Below are 18,070 nucleotides of genomic sequence, written 5' to 3' on the forward strand. Positions count from 1 at the left end.
GTTACTAAGTAAGCCTTATGTGTAGCAGTGTTCCTGGGGTTAATGTGATTTATGGCACTGTTTCACCATTAGAAATGACACAGTGGCTCATGGTCTGGAACCTGGCCCAGTTCTTAGTCTTAGTCTGGGGAAATCCCATGATCAAGTCTTTTGTTCCTTTTAAAAAAAAAAAAAAAAAAAAATGCCACGTCAAACAGCTGTCATAGGAAACCCTAGTGGGGAAGGCTCACAACCAAGCAGAATGGAAACATGCTGTGGCTTTGCTTGTCAGATTTTGAAGGACCCAAAAGCATTCTGTATGCTGGATGGATTGGCTAGATGGGAGCGGCTGCCAATATTGTCTTGCCTATGACAGGGCAGTATCTCTAGAGAAGAGGGATTGGGGAAATGGAGTTCTTGAGCAAGAAAGGGGATGTCTATGCTCTAGGGGCTAAAAGTTCTTGTTCTTGAGACTATACCGTTTTAGAGGGGATGGGTGCTTGCAGGGAAAATGGTCTCTTTTTTTAAAAATCTTGGCTTTTTTCTAAGTTCTCTTGTTAACAAAGGCTGCTGGCTACATCTAACACCTTGTCCTTCCCAAAGCACTGGGGAATATATGCATCATCCTGAGTCTGTCACAGTTCCCATGACTGACTTGTGAACATGAGGCTAAAATTAGCACAAGGGTTGTGAACCCTGCTGTACCTCCTTCTGAGATGCTTCTGAGGTCTGTGGCTTAGTGGCCCAGGTAGCCCTGTGGCTAAAGGCTTTCAGAATTGCTCCTTTATATAAAGCAAGGTTCCGTTGTACTTGTAGAAAACTTTAAACTATAGTCTTGCCGATTCACTGGCTGCTAGGCCATGCACTCTTCCTCAGATCCTGCTGCATCTGTTTAGGAGGGATCACTTGATGTTGTAGCCATTGAATAGGAAGCTTCTAATGTATTGTTTCTGGAAGCAGGCATATTTCTTTCTCATGGGCCCCAGGCTTTCTGTGCTGACCTGGCTCTTTGTCCTTGAAGCTGGAGTCATGCCCTGTGCTGACACTAAAGTACAGAGCCAGCAATGGGGTGGCTTCCCCAGACTAAAGTGTTGCCTGTACTAAAATTTGTGTTGAAAGGGCCATCTTCTCCTGACAGTACTCATATTGTTGCTAAATCTTGGTATCTGTTCTCTGTGACAGAAGAAAGCCTAGCAGGTTAGCATGGAAGGAGTAATACTTTTAATCTACTAGAGAATGTAGGCAGACAAATGGTGAGAAGTGTGCCAGGATACTTGTTCAAAGCAAAACATGAGTTTAAGTGATTTAAGGTCAGGGGCCTTGGTCTTGCTCTTCAGCCCAGAGATGGGGCCCTCTAAGCCCAGGTCCGTTCTGGATTAATGAAGAGCAGTGCTCTCCTTTTGTCTTCCAAGGGCTTCCTGAAAGATGTGCTATCAATGTCCTATTTCCAGTCTCCAGTTTGGACTGTACATAGTTTGGGGACTACAGTTTGTGTCGTTCAGAGCAGCAGAACGACGCCAACTTTATGGGACACTTCTTAAATGCCTGAGATCAGGAAAAGCTCATGGCCACGAACCTGGGCCATCTTTAGACTTGGTGCAGGGAAATCCCATGAGCAAGTCTTTTAGTTTCTAAAAAGAAACGTGTGCATTAGCATTTCTAATGGAAGACTAAGCTGGTGGGGAGAATTTTTCTATCAAGCCCCTACTACCCCACCTTTTTCAGATTTCTAGAGATACCATTGGACATCCTGGGGCAAGGTCCTAATTTGTTAGACACCACTTCTCAAACTAAGAAATCTGTTAATAGAAGTAATTTCAGTTTCTTGTCTATCAGCTGACTACTTCCCTCTTTTGGGACATTAAGTGCATTTCATTCTTAATTGGTGTTTAAAAAGAACCTAAGGGTGGAGAGTCCTTTTGACATGCTCCTTCCATGGATGGGAGAAGGCAGGGCCTACTTCTTGGGGGGGGGGGTGCTATTTCCACAAGAGACTAGGAGAGGAGTGTCCCCTGCTGCTGCTGCCGCCCCCTACCACTGAAAGCCATTCTTAAAATCTGTTACATTAGCAAAAAGTCCACAGATTTGTATACTCTCAACTTGCTTCCTTCCTGTTTAGGGACTGCTGGACTTCTAAAATTATTTTTGGGAGGGAAGTAGGGAATTAAATGAGTCTAAGAAAGATTTCTAGCATGTGGAACTTGGTCAGGGTTCAAATTACACTTAGACTCTTGTGGCAGGGAGGGGTGGTCTATAAAACAAATTAAACCAGTTCATTGACACTTCCACCTCAGTGAAGGAGTAGTCTGATTTGGAGACCCCCTCAGGTTATGATTTTCAAATCTTACAGGGTGGCTTGTCTCTTAGGTGGGGGCTCACACCCTCCCCAAGCTCCTCCTTTAATTTGCACCCTGAACTTGGTGACCTTTTAGATGTCAACCAGTTAATTCCAGCTGAAGGATCCTCTCAAATAAAGGAGGTCTGGGTACTCGCCCACTAAGTTTTTTCGATTTATATCTTCACTGACTGACTGTCTTGCATGCATACCAGCCCAGCCTCTGGTGTCTTTACTATTCCTTCCATCCAGGAAGAGCACACACCACCTGCAGATGCTTCCTTAGCCTGATTGAAGGGTTTCTAAACCCCAAAGCTTGCTAAGAATTTTCTTCCAATTTATTTAATTTGGTCTAACAAAAGATATCAGATTCACCCAAAGAACCTATACAGTCATGCATTTAGAATAGTTTCTTTTTAAACTGTATTTAAACCCTTACGATCAGTCTTGGGAGCCCTAATAGCATCACACCAGTACATAAAGTAAAAATTCTATTCCACAGAACAAGGCTTGTAGCTTTTTTTAAAGTTAGTCCTGGGTGCTGCAGCTGCTTCTGAGGTCCCCTGACACATGTGGTTTTTATTTCTTGCTGTGTGGAAAGATTTTCTATTGGATAAAAAAACCCTGATAGAATGTACAAGGGGAAACGTAAAACTAAGTGTAGCATAGTCAAAGACAAATATAGAAACTGTTGCTTGCCTCTGAGCTTTCCAGCTCTAAGAATCAAAAACATTACTTATGCTAACGCAGCTTAGCACACGCACACACCACTTTTAACAACCCCAAAAGCAAGAACTATTTTCTTTTTCTTAATATAGCATATTGAAACAACCTCTTCGAATGACAGGGGCAGGGATTCTTTTGACCAATTCTTTCTTCTTAATGCGCTTAATTCAAAAGCTTGTCTAAGCCTTTCCTAACTGTGCAGTTAGTCTGCTAAAAGAGATCACCCACAAAATCCTTGCTGTTTGTGTATTTCCTATACCATCATGGCTGTAACTATTCCAGTGCTCTTTTTAATGAACTTTCTCCTGCAAATTTCTTATGAGGGTTATGCTGTACAATATTAGCTTAACATAAGTGTCGTGTTCAGATAATTTTTAATTGATTCTCTCCCTCTGTGTTCAGTAAGTATGCCTCTAGATTAGTGGCAAAAATAGGGTGGGAAGAAGGAAAAGAAAGGACATGGCTTCAGCTATAATCACAATTGTGATACAGGGCAGGGCAGCTTCTGGCTGCTGCATTATGTGGCTGCTGCCCTGGGTGCCTTTCCAGCTTTATGCCTCTGTGCTAGAGTGCAGAGTTTGCTTTCTTAGTTCCAAAGTCTTCATGGCACAGCTCCATCTACCTTTTTGATTCTGTGATTTGTTATTAACTTGGTGTAATAACCATTATGAGGCATCTGTGTTAGAGAGAAACTACTTTCATTTAAAATGCCAGGCCTGCTACTGTTTTTATAAGAACAAGCAAGGGAAACTTTGAGTCCTAACAGCTTTCTTTTAGTGCACAGTATCTTGGATGCTTCTATGCTGTCTACTCAGTTTTAATAACCTGCAGTCTTCTCAGTTGCAGGAACCAGTTTTAATTTTCTAGTGTTGCTCCTGAGACCATTACTAGTTAAATTGAACAAGTTGACTTCTTCATTTCAGTATTTCCTCTCAATATCCAGGGTCACAAAGGGGACCTCTGCAGCACTTGTAGGCATGTCTCACTAGTTTTCTTTAATTTGGCTAAATTGGGTAACAATAGTGGAGTAGCAACAGTGTGGGACAGTGGAAGGTTCACTTGTACAGGTTGCTCAGAAACCTATGCCACTAACTTCTTATTTTTATCCAGGGTACTGCTGGGAACACCTTGCTGCTGCAATTGTACTACCTGTTCGTAGTGTAAATATGCTCCAAGATGAGGCTAGAAGCTTTTTACTACATTCTTGTTTTGCTTGGAAGCTCCTTGCCCCTCTGACAGCTGACCTAGATGCAGTTGCTTAGTAAATAGATCAGTCTTCTCGGAATACACATCACAATCGCTTAAATACCTGTTGGTTTCACTTTCTGGTTGATGGCAATCTACCTCTTACTCTGAACAGAAGTCTTGCCACTGACGATAACCAGGTAACGCACACCAATCTGTATTCACAATAGTGGCTTTGGCAGGCAGCCAAGTCTGGGGTCAGAGTCAAGAGTGGTGTCTTGAAAATTTAAGATGACCAGCTTCCTCCTTCAGATTTTCTTGATGGGTTGGGTACTTCAGAAGGGACATTCTCCTTGAGGAAGAAGCTAAAGTTTGTCAAGAAAACTTCCTGCTCCACTTTCATGTTCTGGAGTGTGGGTGGTGGGTTGTTTTTTTTTTTGGTTGGTTGTTTTTTTTGTTTTAGTTTTGTGAGTAGTTTTTTGTTTTGTTTTCAGGGTTTTTGTGGTGTTTGGGGGGGTTGTTTGGTTGTGGGTCTGTTTTTATTTTTTTGGTCTTTAGGGTTTTGGTCTTTTTGGAAAGGCTATTTTGGTGTCATCACAACTGTTTTAGGATCCGGCTCAACGGGCACTTCCTCACCTCTTGGAGGCAGCAAACTGTTTCTGGGTATGTTACTTCTGCATTTCCCAGATGCACTCAAGTCATTACCCAACAGTCAGAAGCCTTGGATGTGATTGTAAATGGAGTGCACCCTAGCAGGTGTGGCATGTAGTTTGTTTTTCTGCTCACTTGCTAACATTGACTTTTTTTTTTTAGTCTCCTTTCTTCTCTTTATTAGCAAGTGCTATTAAGAGAAACTGCAACTTCCTGACACTGCCTCATTTGGCCAATTTTGCCCAAAGCTGCTACTTCTGCAGCTCTAAAGCAAACAGTTTTCCTTCTAATAATGTCCCTGGAAAAAGGGGGTCCCTTTCCTGGGTTACAGGCAGCGTCATGCTGAATTGCTTCCATTGCTGCCTTCTCTCATACATATGGATATTGGATTTGCAGTGAACTCAGAACTTGTGGTAGAGATTATTTATTTATTTTATCTCTTATTAGACCAACTAGATATTTGCAAAAACACTCTCTTTTATTTGTAAGCTTTTCAGCATGCTTATCCTTCCTCAGGCATAGGAGAAATTTTAGTGTTTGCATTCTCCTAGGTGGAAATAAATTCATATTTGCAATGGGAAGCTTTTAAAGCAGAGTTTGAGTGAACCCCAGACTTAGCTTCTTATGGAACTATAGCCTAAGCTAAGATTTGGATTTTTAAGATTTGGTACCTTTTTAAGGCAGTTTGTGTGGGACTAAAGTGAGCACTTGTTTCTGAGAGGTGTGACTTACTGTTTACTAAAAGTATTAGGCATCCACAGAGGCTCCAAACACAATATACATCCATGTTAAAGGTCTTGTATGGATGAGAATGAAGAGCTAGGAGCTTATTTCCTATCTTGATCTGCTGTCTTTCATGCAGCTTGGAGGACCATGAGCAGAACTGTAAGGCCTGTCATATAGAAGGGAACCTAGAGTTGGGGTTGCTCCAATAAAAATGCCCTTCTCCGGGTTTTAATCCTGGATTTATCAAGTAGTTGTCAGTAACTGTGGCAGCATAGAGGAAGAAAAGATGGCAAAAATGTCACAGGAAGCTTTAGAGACTTAAACCAAGACCAGGAATAGCATAGAAGGAAGCAATTCTGTACAGCCTACCACGACCAGGTACTTTTTAAAAGAGAAGTGCTGCCATGTTCTGACTTGGGAAGCGAAGTGGAAACTACTGTGCTAGTTGTATAGGGTCAGTAACTTAATCTGGAGTCTATGGAAGATCTGCCTATCTGGTAGCACTGGATCAAACTATGGACTCCTCATCCAATGAGTCTGGTGTGGGCACCAGCACCATGGGCATAAGTCATCATAGCAGAAGTTACTTTCTGACTGCCAGATGGGCAAACTTCTCTGCTTTATTTATAGAAGTCGAAGACCAAATGGAGGGGGGGAGGGGAATGCTTTTTTTTTTTTTTCCCCCTCTCCCATGATCTCCCAGGGCTTTGGTATGGCTGAAACTAGCCCTGTCTAACCAACTTCTGTACTATTTTGATTTCTCCCTGTTCTGGTGGCAGACCATGCCTTCCACAATCTAGATTAAGATACTTTGTGTGTGTGTGATCTTCTTTTTAAATTCTGAATTTGTGGCCTTTAGTGGGATCAGCTGGGACAAACCCATTAACAGCATGTAGCTGTGCATGAATGTTGTTACTTTTAGTTGCCCTACAGTGATCCCCTCCAAATAGCATGAGAACTGAGGCGTTTTCAGTCTTGCTGGCTATGGGGGAAATTCAGGACTGGAGATGGGTCTTCCTGTCAGGGATTGAGGTCTGCTATGAGAGCTGTGGTGCAAGTGTACTTGAATTGGCCCAATGGTACAATCATGCTTTAATGAGCAGCAAATTCACTAGGTGAATTTCTAGAGGTGTGAATACATGGATTGTTGGAGCCCTTTCAGAAGCTTTTGTCAGGGCAGCAACAGGTACATCTTTAATTTTAGTACTTGTTTAGCTGGGGTTAAAAATTGGAGCTGACTTGCTGCATTTGAATTGTTCTCACTTGTTCCAGTTTGTGTGGAAGATGCTAGCTGCTGCCCCATTGAACTGTATCCCTTCTAGAAAGGGCTCCAAGTGTTTTGTGCCGTGTTCTAACTTTCTGCGATATTATTTATTTATTTTTTTTTAATACCCCAGGAGATGCGCAGAGGGGTGGAAGACTAAAAGCATCTGCTCCAAGCAAGAATGATAATTTGGAACCTCTTATTTTAAAAAGAAAAAAGGTTTGGTAGCCACTCCCTTCTCTCGTCCTGGGTCCCTGCTGTTTGGCATGGATAAGAGGTGTGGACTCTGCCCTCAGCCTCTCACCCCTTAATTACTCATGGCTACAAAGAGCTGCCTAAAAGGCAACATTAGCTAGGACAAATTAGAAGTTTGCTATTGCTACCTTTTGCCTGCCTTTCTCCAGCCAGCATTGTAGGCACAGGGAAGCAGGCTGGATTCTCATTATGAGTGAAGTACAGCAGGATCTCATGGCTGCCTTCTCACCTTTAATGTAACTGAGGGGTGGTTTTCTGGTTCTGCTGCCCCTTGTTCGTGTGCTCTAGCTGTTGGTTTTAGAGCCTTAAAGCAGGAACACTACCAGTCTTTTGTGTTTTCCAGTACAGTTGCCAACATTTTGCACCCCTGAGCCTGGATGAGGGTTGAATAGGGGAACAGCAAATAACTATTACTACTGGGCCTATGCAGACTGCTGCTTTGCCCTCAATGTAGGGAAAGGAACCAGGCTGTGGGAACCCAAAGGTGCTGGAGCTCCCTAGCCTCAGGATTTACCTGAGGCTAGTCTATGAACTATGGCCACATGACTTGGAGGGAACTGGATATTCTTATGGACAGATAAGTGATGTCTGTCATCTTCCCAGTGGATTAACTTAATTGGTGCTGCTCCTGGATTCCAGTATTGCTAGCATTCACAAGTCTTGTGTCTGTAATGACTCCTGGCCCCACCTCATGGGGTCCTTAAAGAGAGGGTGGGAAACTGCCCTCTTAATTAGTAAAAATAAATGGCTAACCCCCACACTTCAGGCTTCCTTTCCACCATTACTTCAGTGAACCTTAAAAGTTCAGAAACCAAAATGCATTGGTCAAAAGCTGTGGTGTGTATTCTCTCTCTCTCTCGTTTGTTTGAGGTTGGCAGGAGGGGAGACTATTGTGAAGCAAGTTTGGGGGGGGGGGGGAAGTCTGTACAAGCAGAAACCAGTTCTTTTGTTACACTGAGGCCAATTTTTTTTTTTTCCCAAAGCTGCCTCTCCTGCTAGCACCTGTTCTGGGTCAGAAAACTGCTTTTTGAAGAGTTGCTTTTTATTAGTGTAAGAGGAAGATTGGAATTTTGGTGGCTTTTCCCCAGAGAAACACCTTGGGGAACTCAACTCATGATCTGTGAAGTTGTAGCAGTGTGGCACAAAGATGGGAGGAGGAAGTGCCTAATAAGATTGGAGAACCCTTGTGTGTTACAGAATTTTAGATAAATGTTTGGCTGCGGCTGTGGGCTTGGTATGATTTTAAAAAGAAACTCTAGGAGTGGGAGAGCTTCAAACAAGGGCCTACTTAAGTGTGCGCCAATAGAGATTTTTAGAGCTGATACCAATGGCTGGTTTTTTTGTTTTTGTTTGTTTTTGTGTTTTTTAAGGAAGCATATCTGCTGATACTGATCCTACTTCTGATACTAGCCTGGCAGTGTGAAAAGCAGTGTCTAGCTGGTAACTCTGGTGGAAAGGATTGGGGGGAGGGCACAGATTGAGGCCCCTGTGGTGGGGGAGGGAGTGGGGCAGGGTGCAAGACACAGCTGCAAGTGGCTTGTCTGGAGGGTCCAGGGAATGGGGGTGGCTTTCACCACTGCATGCACCCTGGGAGGGCATGGTGTGGGTAGGGGCAGGCATGTGCCCCCTGGATCTGTGCAGTGAGCTGTTGCTGGGCTGGGGCTGTGCTGGGGTCTTCCCAGTGGGGGTTGGGCCAGGCTGTGCTCGGGGTGGGTGCAGTGGTGTTGGAAGGGAGGTTATGGGGGGGTGGGGCTGTACCCCCCCAAAGCCCCTCATAGCACTGCTGCTGCCCACCCTGAGCACAATCCAGCCCATGTTAGGAAGAGCCTGGCACAGCCCCTGGCCCCAGTCTGTCCTGTGCAGATCTCAGGGCATGGCAGTGGGAGCTGCTGGACAAGCGGCTCTCGGATGAGGGGCATGCAGTGGTGGGAGCTGCACCCCTGGGTGAGCCACAGCTCCATCCCACACCCACCCTGCCCCAGCCCCACTCCTTCCCTACCTCCACTGGGAGGGCCTTTTTAATCTGCTCCCCCCCTCCCCCCATTCCAGCCCAACAGACTTATCAGCTGCACTCAACTTTCCATGCTGTTTGGGCATGCTCCTCCTACCTATGTGTTGCACTGTGGCTGCGTACATGCACAGGCCACTTATTGGCCATATCAGGCAGACTTTTATGATGCAGACAATTTTCTTTTATATTGGTGCCCATCCAATATCAGACCACTTTTTTATTTGTGCACCTCTAGTACTACTGCTGCTTAATGTATGACCTTGGCCAAGTTATTGCTCAAACCTCTTTAAGGGTTTGCCTGCAGTACTCTTCTCAACTCCTTGGTAGTATGTGCATATATGTTAGTGCCTACAAAATAGAAGGCTCTCCTGAGCGCTAGGGCTGGCTAAATGGCCATGTGAATACCTAATGCCAACATCAGGAATACTGCAGGTTATCCACTGAATTTTAAAGAGCAAGATGAATGGCTCCTGGAGAGGTCGACTACTTGGGGCAAAATCTTGTTAGTGTAGTCCATAGCATCTTGTAGCTGATTTTATCTTTTTAGCTAGCTAAACTGTCTCTTATCTCCTTTAATGTACAGAGCTTCAGTGTGTCTGAGCAGCTGGCTGCTTGACAGCTCCAGTGAGACAGACTTCTTGTGCAAGAGTGCATGTGGTTCACTTGTTGGGTTTGTAGCAATCATGTTGCACTCATGGTAATGTCACGGGCTAAAAGTCTAGGGAACATCTCACAGTCTTCCTCTTGGACTGTAATCCCTGCTGCAATGAGTGTCCTTGACCTCTGCTAGAGTAAATGAGCCTTAGAGATGAACTCCCTTAGAAGTGGCTAGAGGTCTGTGTGAATGACACTTTGTTTTTTGGGACTTTTTTCTCTTGCATGCTAGACTGTCCCACTTCTGGAGGGTGGGTAAGGAAAACTAGTCTCCAGAGTTATAAATTGAGAACAATGTGTTCTGTTGACTCCAACCTAGATAGTCAGGCTTCTGGTGGGAGCAGGGAAATTTCTCTACTCTAAAGCAGTTGAGGCTTATATGCAAACGAGTAGTCTGGAGCAAAACTTGCTAGTGTTTTCCCAAAGGTAGAGTGAGCCTATGCTGGTAATGAGATGTGCAGTGTCTATGGACATTACAAATTGGAGCCCAGTGCCTGGTGATTCTTCTGAGAGACTGGAAATGAGGTTATTGTACATCACAATCTGGGGGGGATGTGATCACAATCGGCACTCTGTGGGGACTTGAGAGATGAGAAATTCTTGGCTGCCACAGAGATGCCTGTATGTACTCAGGGTGAGTTATCGTAATTGTCATGTCACAGTTCCACATCCTATAAAGTCTCCCTATCTCATGGGGTCTTGTGATTGAAACATTAACGTTTGAACTGCCCATATCTCGTAATGGCATAAGGCCTGCATGTGGCCTGTACCAGCCAGATTTGCACTTGCTTCAGGTTGTTAGTTAGCTTTTATCCAGCTACACATGTGAGAGTTGATCAAAACCATGTCTCTGCCACAATTTGCTGATGGCCAATCTGGGTTGTATGGGGAAGAGGTTAAAATAATTCAAATGCAGCAAACCTGCTGCAACTTTAATCCCAGCTGAACAAATACCAAAATTAAGATGTACCTGCTGCCACCCTGAAGACACCTTCCCCTTCTGAAAGGGCTCTGACCATTTGTGCATTCACACTATGGAATCCTATACAATCTCTGCTTATAACATGAGAGTAAGGACCCAACAGTGGGCAGAGGACCAAACGTAGTCTAATATCTCAAAGCAGGTACAAGTTTGCTAGCTTCAAGAGCTCAAAAGGGACTGAATGGACTCTGAACTCAAGAAACGACTATTGATAGCAAAAGCCAGCTGGAGTATAATCTGTATTCCAGTTTGGCTCCAGATTTAACCTAAGCATTTAATAGGATTAAAGAGAAGCCTTGAACTGAAACAGAAGAACCTGCTAGGTTCCAGTGATCCTTGCTGCATACATCCCATGTACTGAGAATCTCTGACCTTTTCTGTAGGTCTTGGAAGGGGAGGGCTTGCTGGCTGCGCCCTCCCTCAAGAGGGAAGTACTGAAGCCTCCTTTTACAGTGTCCCTCCCCTTTTAAGAGTTTGGGTTAATATCAGCCAATTGCCAGCACTACAAAGTATTTTGAGAAGCTGCCAGCTTCCTGTGAAATCTGGGGGACTGGGAGATTGTAGGTTTATCAAAAGAGCTATAAAATATGGTGCCTCTCACCACTTCATCCTGAAATAAGATTGTTTCTGAAATCTGTCACTTGGCCAAGCTGTTTCTTTAGGAGGAAACTGACTTGAACCCTGAACTAGTTTTGCTGGTTTCTTCTGAACTCCTTTCACTTGGTTTCAGACATTTTGATACCTGTAGTACCCAGAACCATTTGCCAAATAAAGCCTTTTTTACCATCAGACATTGTGGATATACCGTCCCAAATAGCACCTTGCTGCTGTCTCTTCTAGGATGCTGCCCGTGAGGAATGTTAATTGGCCAGAAAGCTAAGTCACATGGTGCATCTGCATTGGTGTGAGGCAGAGCATTGTAGCTCTGAAATATCTGGCTTGGCCTGCAGGTGAAATGTTAAGTGAATCATGCTGCCTAAGATATTTTAAATCAAATCTAGGAAACAATTTCTTGTCATGTTCTCTCTGGAATGCATTTGCAAATGCAAGTCTTAAAATCTCTTGCACTCCCCATTTTTGCTTGGCCTGAATCATCATTAATGCTGGTGCAGGTGTTGGAGCCTGCACTACTATCTACATCCATAAACTGTCTGTGTCTTCATATCCTAGCATTTCCACTTCTACATTGGGGCGGGGGGGGGGGAAGGCTGGCTATAAGTTTTTAACAAGTCTCTACTTGCTACCTACTTAACTGCTTCAACTTGTCATAAGCAACTGACCTGCACAGCATAATCGCAGAACTACAGCTCCTATAGATGACTACTTTGGAAGAGTGTCAAATGAACCCAGCTTTTAAAGTAACTTCTCAGCCCCACGGGCTATGGGTTCTGCATCCTTTTTCTAACTCTTTAGGTCTGTTGGAAGAATATTCTAGGGAACCAAGGAGGCCAAATGGGCCCACATGAGGAAAAAGATGGAGAAACTTCTCTTGAAACTTGCCTTGTTCCCTGGCAGAGGAAGTAATTAGCTGCCTAATTTTAAATATAAAAAGTAAATGGAAATTGGGAGGCTCCTGTCTGGTTTAAATCTCGCCTGTGCCTGAAATTGCACTGCAACTGGCTTAGGCCCTCTGTCATCCTTCAGGAAACTTTATCAGATGTGATACTTTGCGGGGGACCACCAGACTGACCATCAGTGATTCAGAAGTGAGTGAACAGCTTACTAGCTGGCCTAAACAATGTCCTCCTATAGGCCTGGTATGTGGCTGTTCCCAGCTGGCAAAAATGACACTACTATGTATGATGCCTCTTTGAAGTGGCCAGGAGACCATATGCTGATGTAATTTGTCTTGTTGCTTTATTTTGTAGGTCCTGTGAGTGAAAGAAGATGGGGTCAGGCTGTCTGAAAGTTACCAAGTATTTCCTGTTCCTCTTCAACCTCCTCTTCTTTGTAAGTATCCTGTTGATGGGGAGAACTCTGGATTGGGGGGTGTGCAGAAAGGGTTCTAACATGACATACGTGGACAGGGCTTCAAAGGGAAAAATCGGTGTCTCTGACCCTAATACTGTAATTCACCTGGGTCTCTTGCCCAACTTCTGCTCTTCCCCAGTCATGTAAGCCCCCACTGACATATAGGTTAGTGGCTGGGCTGTGCCTACCTGTTCTGGTTCACACAGACTGATCTAACGAGGGGGACTTTCCCTGAGAGATTTGTCGTCCTCTCCTCAATAAGCTTGTGCCTTGAAAGCTGGAACCTGATATTTCCTTCCTTTTCCCACTTCTCCTCAGTTAATCAAATAGATTCTTTTACTAAATTTCATACAATATGTAGAGGTGAAAGAAGCCTGCCGGGCTCTGCTTTCCAGGCTTATCTCTGGAGCGGCTTTACTTCAGACCCACAGTACAGGGTGTGAAGCAGTTCTCTGATGCAGCGCGCTGGAGAATTGGCCCAGATGTTGCAACAGCGGCACATCTGGATTTGGTTTCCCTTGGCTTGCTGTGCTGGCTCTTTTTTTTTCCTCCCTGCTTCCATCTCAGACCAGCATTCCAGCTAAATGTTGCTAAGGACCAGAGGTCACTAATGTTAAAAGCATGATGGGAGAGATCCTTAAAGGGCCGCAAAGGCTGTGGAGGGAGCTGATTGTTTAAGCTTGGGTTAGAAAAGTCCTTTTATGGCCTGCCTGGAACACTTTCCTGTCAACACAGGATCATCTATAACAGCCTATTGGTTCTCAGGGACCTCAGGATTTTATTACACTTATACTTTCCCAGAAAGAGACAAGGTGATTGTATCCCTTTTGAGTAATATTTTTGCATACTGTAACCTAGGGGGTCGGCAACATTTTTGACCAGAATGCCAAAAACACTGCAACCCTGACCCATGGCTCAACTTGGCATGCCAGGGGCAGGATGGTGGGGGAGCCATGAGGAGCACCAATCCTCATTGGTGGTGGTTGAACATGCACATCTGGGCAGATAGCAGGGGAGGGGTGAGAGTTATGTTGCCTTGGCCCCTCTCCCACCCTGCATCCCAAGAAGTGTATACACTCGTTGCTTGCACAAAGCCAGTGCTAGGGCTCTGGAGCCTGCTGCAGCTGCCCAAAGCTCGGGTTGGCTGTGACAGGTGGCTGGGAGATGGCAAACAGCTGCACTGGACTCTAGAGCCCTGGGTGGGCTCTGTGGCAGCTGTATGTGCACTCCAGGCAGACAGCTGGGAGGGACCTGGGGCAGCATGACCCTGGCCCACCATCCACTTGGAGCCTTGCTTGAAGCCATGAAACTTGGGGTCCAGAGCACCATGCAGCTGTATACACCCTCCCAGGTGCCTGCTACAGGTAGGCCAGGCTCTGGGCAGGCTGCAAACAGCTACACCAGGCTCTGGAGCACCATTGCTAGTTATGTGGCAGCTGCATGCACATCTGTGTAGGAAAAGAGGGGAGAGGCTGGCATTGTGCTGCCCCTCCCCTTCATTCAGACCTCTCCCCCACTATCTGCCTGGGGATGGACATGCGGCTGCTGCCATGGCCACAGAGCCAAGCTGGGGAAACCTCGTGCAGCTGTTTGCAGCCTCCCAGATGCAGCTGGCCTGGGCTGTGGGCACCTGCTGCTCCCGAGGACACTTGAGCTGCTTGTAGCAGGGCTTGAAGCCTCCCTGGCTGCCTGTTGCAAGCAGCTTGGGCTCTGGGCAGCTGTCACTGGCCAGAGCCCTGGCTGGCTATGATGTGCCAAGTAAAATGGCCTCGCATACCATGCTCTGGCACATGGGCTGGGGGTTGTTGACCATTGCCTTAACATCTGGGGAGCTGAGAGGCCTGAGAGAATGGGGAGAGACCCTAATGTTTAGAGGACCAGGCCTTGTAACCTGCAACTTTTAGTCTGTCTCCATTACACCAGTTAAGTGAGGGTGGGAACAGCCCACAGATCATAGGATGAAGTGGTGAGAGGCACCATATTTTATAGTGGCAAGGTGGTCACCACTTAGAAACTGGAAGATTCTTTTTTTTTAGCATGCTCCATATACAAACTCCATCTCCCCTTATCGGAGGGAAATTGGAAGTTGTTCTCTCACCCTACTTTCATGTCTTGGTTTCCATTGTTTTTCTCCTTTTGGAACACAAAACTAAGGAGCAAGAAGACTGGGGTAATCGAGAGGAGATGTCTTGTTGCTGAATAGCTTGAACTCCAGGAGCTCTGCATGAAATTGCCATGATGAGTGTTCACATCAGAGAAAAAAAAAACTAATCCAACAGGGAAAGGAGAAGAATTTATCTTACAGCATCTTGTAATAGTCTTGCCTTTTGTAATAACCTCGCTTATCCACCTCTCTACAGCAGCTTTAAGTGAAGGATTTCTTATTCTGTACTTCACTGCTTCCCCTCTTTTTTCTTAGTCAAGAAGCTAGGCCTGTTTGGTTTTTTTGAGGTGTCCCAGAGGGAAAACTGTCTGAGCTGTTAGGCAGAGTTGAGCAGCTCCATCAGACTGATCCGAATCTGAGCTAAACATTTTCCCACATTTTTGTATGGAAAGAGCCTGGACAAATCCATCGGGAAGAGTCTTTATGCTGGAACTCCTTCAGTGAGGCGCGCTGGAGCTACAGGCTTCTGGCTTGGCTACAGGTGGTGGAAGATGGCTGTTCTTTGGGCAGCTTTGGACATTACTTCTCAGATACAAATCTTGTTCCAAGCAAATATTATCTGTAGTTGCTTGGCCCCTCTGCAGCAGACAGCTAGGCTGAAGTGCTACATTGGCGAATGGGAATGCTTGTGATGGTTGAACAAGACATTTTGTGCTGACCAAATTGGGGGAGAAATTTTGAAACGGCCTTTCCTATAGTAAACCGGTTTGAATTCGGAGTCCTACCGAAGGGGTCAACCTATCTCTTGAAGTGCTGCCCCTAATTAATCATTGATTCAATCATTTATGATGTGAGATGCTGTCACCTAATCTTCTCATTATATTGTAGTGAAGAGGATGCAAAAACTGAATCCAAAGCTGCTATGCCATTCAGGAATTATCCCCCATTGGGATAGAAGCATTCAATCTTCTGCTTTGTTCCAAATATTTGCACTGACATCTGTCAAAGTTGCTGACATTGCTATCTAATGCTTTTGGTGCTTAGGAGAGTAGTTCCATTGGTGCTCACCATGCCTCTGAGGAAATGCTCAGTTACTTCAGGGGAAAGCCCCCAGATCCTGAGGAGTTGTATAAAGACATTATTTTTAATGAAGTGCATACCCCAGTGATACAGAAGCACTCTATAGATTTCCTTATTGGTTGGTGGGAGGAGTTGCAGGGGGAAGGGGACAACACATAGCTACCCTATCCAGAGGCTTGCATTGCGCTGCTGCTGCTGCTGCTGAGGAATTTGTGTTGTTTTTAGTATGCAGCTCAAAAAAGACTAGGTGTTTCCCCACCCCCACCCCCCCCTTGAAACTTGAGCATGAGTGACTGGTGCCTGCCCCTGAGCCCAGGGTGAGATGGGTAAGTGCTTGGCTGGAACTGTTCTAGCTGAGAGGTCTTTTTAGGGCTGTTCTTTCCACATACTAGCACTGATGACAAACTATCATACCAACAAAGAAGCCTAACACTTATGTGGGTAGGACATCTCATGGCCCTGTGATTTAACACTGTCTTACAGGTCTGGACTAGAAGGAACCAGTGTTACTGATTTTTTTTAGTCTGGCATGTTTTTGGCCTGCTCCATCCTGGAATTTTTCCCTGTCAAGTCCTGGGCATTACTAGCTTGCTTTTGTGTACTATCTGCACACTCTCCAATTGACAGTGGGGCTCCCTATTCTTGAGATTCCTGTATTGGGTAACTAAAAAATGGTCAGACTTGAATCAAAGTTAAGTTTTTTAAACTGGGTAGCAAAGGTGTAGGATGGGGCTGGGGAAGGTGTGGATGGGGACACAGGGCAGTTGGCAATGTTCACTGAACAGCAAAAACTTGGACAATGTGTGAGCATGGACTTTTAAACCGACATGGTCATAACACTTGTTCCTTTAAATCCAGGCTGGTAAGACGAGATGTTTATATGGAGTCATGAGATGTAACTTGCATGTGGGCAAGATCATTAGTAGGTATGGGAGTTTGCCATCAGTGCTGGTCTGTCTTGCATGCTGGTAGATTGCCTCAAGCTTTCAATTGGGCAGCTATCCAGTTAAATGAGCAGCTATCCTGGGTTTAGCTACACATAATAAACTCTTGCTAGTGTGCCTGGCCACCTAAGTAGCCTGTTAGCAAGTGGCTACCTGGGATGGATGTGAATAAATGCCACCCATTTTAAGTTTAAAAATTAAACTCGTGTAGCTTAAGCAGGTGGAATTCTACTAGTAATTCTACTGGGGGGTAAGCTTCTGCCACATTGGATGAAGTTATCCCATTTTTAAGGCTTGCATAGTCTTATAAGTATGAGAGATGAAGTCAAAGTATAATATTTGTCCAGACTCTTTCTCTGCTCCCAGAACCAAAACTTCTAACTTCTGGTGTCCCTGCACTAGCTAAAATGGGTTCTTGAGTCCATTTTAAGAGCTGATAGATTTAAACCAGTGAGTCCAGACTTCTTGGCAGGCATGCCACAAATTAAGACCTGCATCCTCCTGGGCTTAAGTGCCATTTGTGCAGGTTGAATACCCCTCGATTTAAACATTGAGGGCCACCTACTACCATTTTTTGGATATGGGTTGGTTACGGAAGCCCCCAATTAGGTTAGGGGGAAGGACTGAAACCTGAGCCAAGGAAAATAGTTTTGGAGAGACCACTAATGTGTCTAGTTCTAGGGAAAGGCTTATCTAAATAGAAAAGAAAATTGCTTATATATCCACCCCTCCACCTGCTTAAAGGAGGCACATCTTGATGTTTCTGAAGCCAAGGTGGAAGAGAGGGGATGGTGTGGTGAGATGAGAGAACTAACTAGGTCCATGGTATGTGCTATCCGGGACTAGAGAATATCTTTCTTAAAGAAAAACCACCTATGGCAGCAATCCTAATCTTTAAACTAAACCCTTCTGAGCAGGCGGCTGCTGCTTCTCTTCAGGGTCCAGGGCTAAATTGCTTTTCCAATGTGCTTGAACTATTATTTTAGGATGAGGACCTACAGCCCAGTTTAAATGGGTGGACTAGCCACATTGCGGGCCCAGAACGTCAATCTTAATTAGAAGCCTCTGCTATGAGGAGGCCTAAAAGGCTGAGACCCCATGATAATTAATGAGGGACTAGCCCATCTGTTTTATTGGAAGAGCATGTCTGATGCAACTGGAACTATGTTGGAGGATGAAGGAAAATGTAGTCCACAGCGCTAG

At 45.0% G+C, this 18,070-nt stretch overlaps 1 protein-coding gene across 2 annotated transcripts in view; it reads left to right on the forward strand.

Moving 5' to 3' along the window:
- CD82 (CD82 molecule) overlaps nucleotides 1-18,070 on the forward strand; it is a 56,726-nt gene that overhangs the window by 13,743 nt on the left and 24,913 nt on the right. For both annotated transcript variants that reach the window (XM_019551986.1, XM_019551987.1), the window contains exon 2: nucleotides 12,637-12,718. In XM_019551986.1, coding sequence (XP_019407531.1) covers nucleotides 12,656-12,718 — 63 coding nt within the window. In that variant the 5' untranslated portion in view covers nucleotides 12,637-12,655. The remainder of the gene's footprint in view (nucleotides 1-12,636; nucleotides 12,719-18,070) is intronic.

This window comes from Crocodylus porosus, unplaced genomic scaffold (assembly GCF_001723895.1).
Source record: "Crocodylus porosus isolate Cpor-Errol unplaced genomic scaffold, CroPor_comp1, whole genome shotgun sequence".
NCBI lineage: Eukaryota > Metazoa > Chordata > Crocodylia > Crocodylidae > Crocodylus > Crocodylus porosus.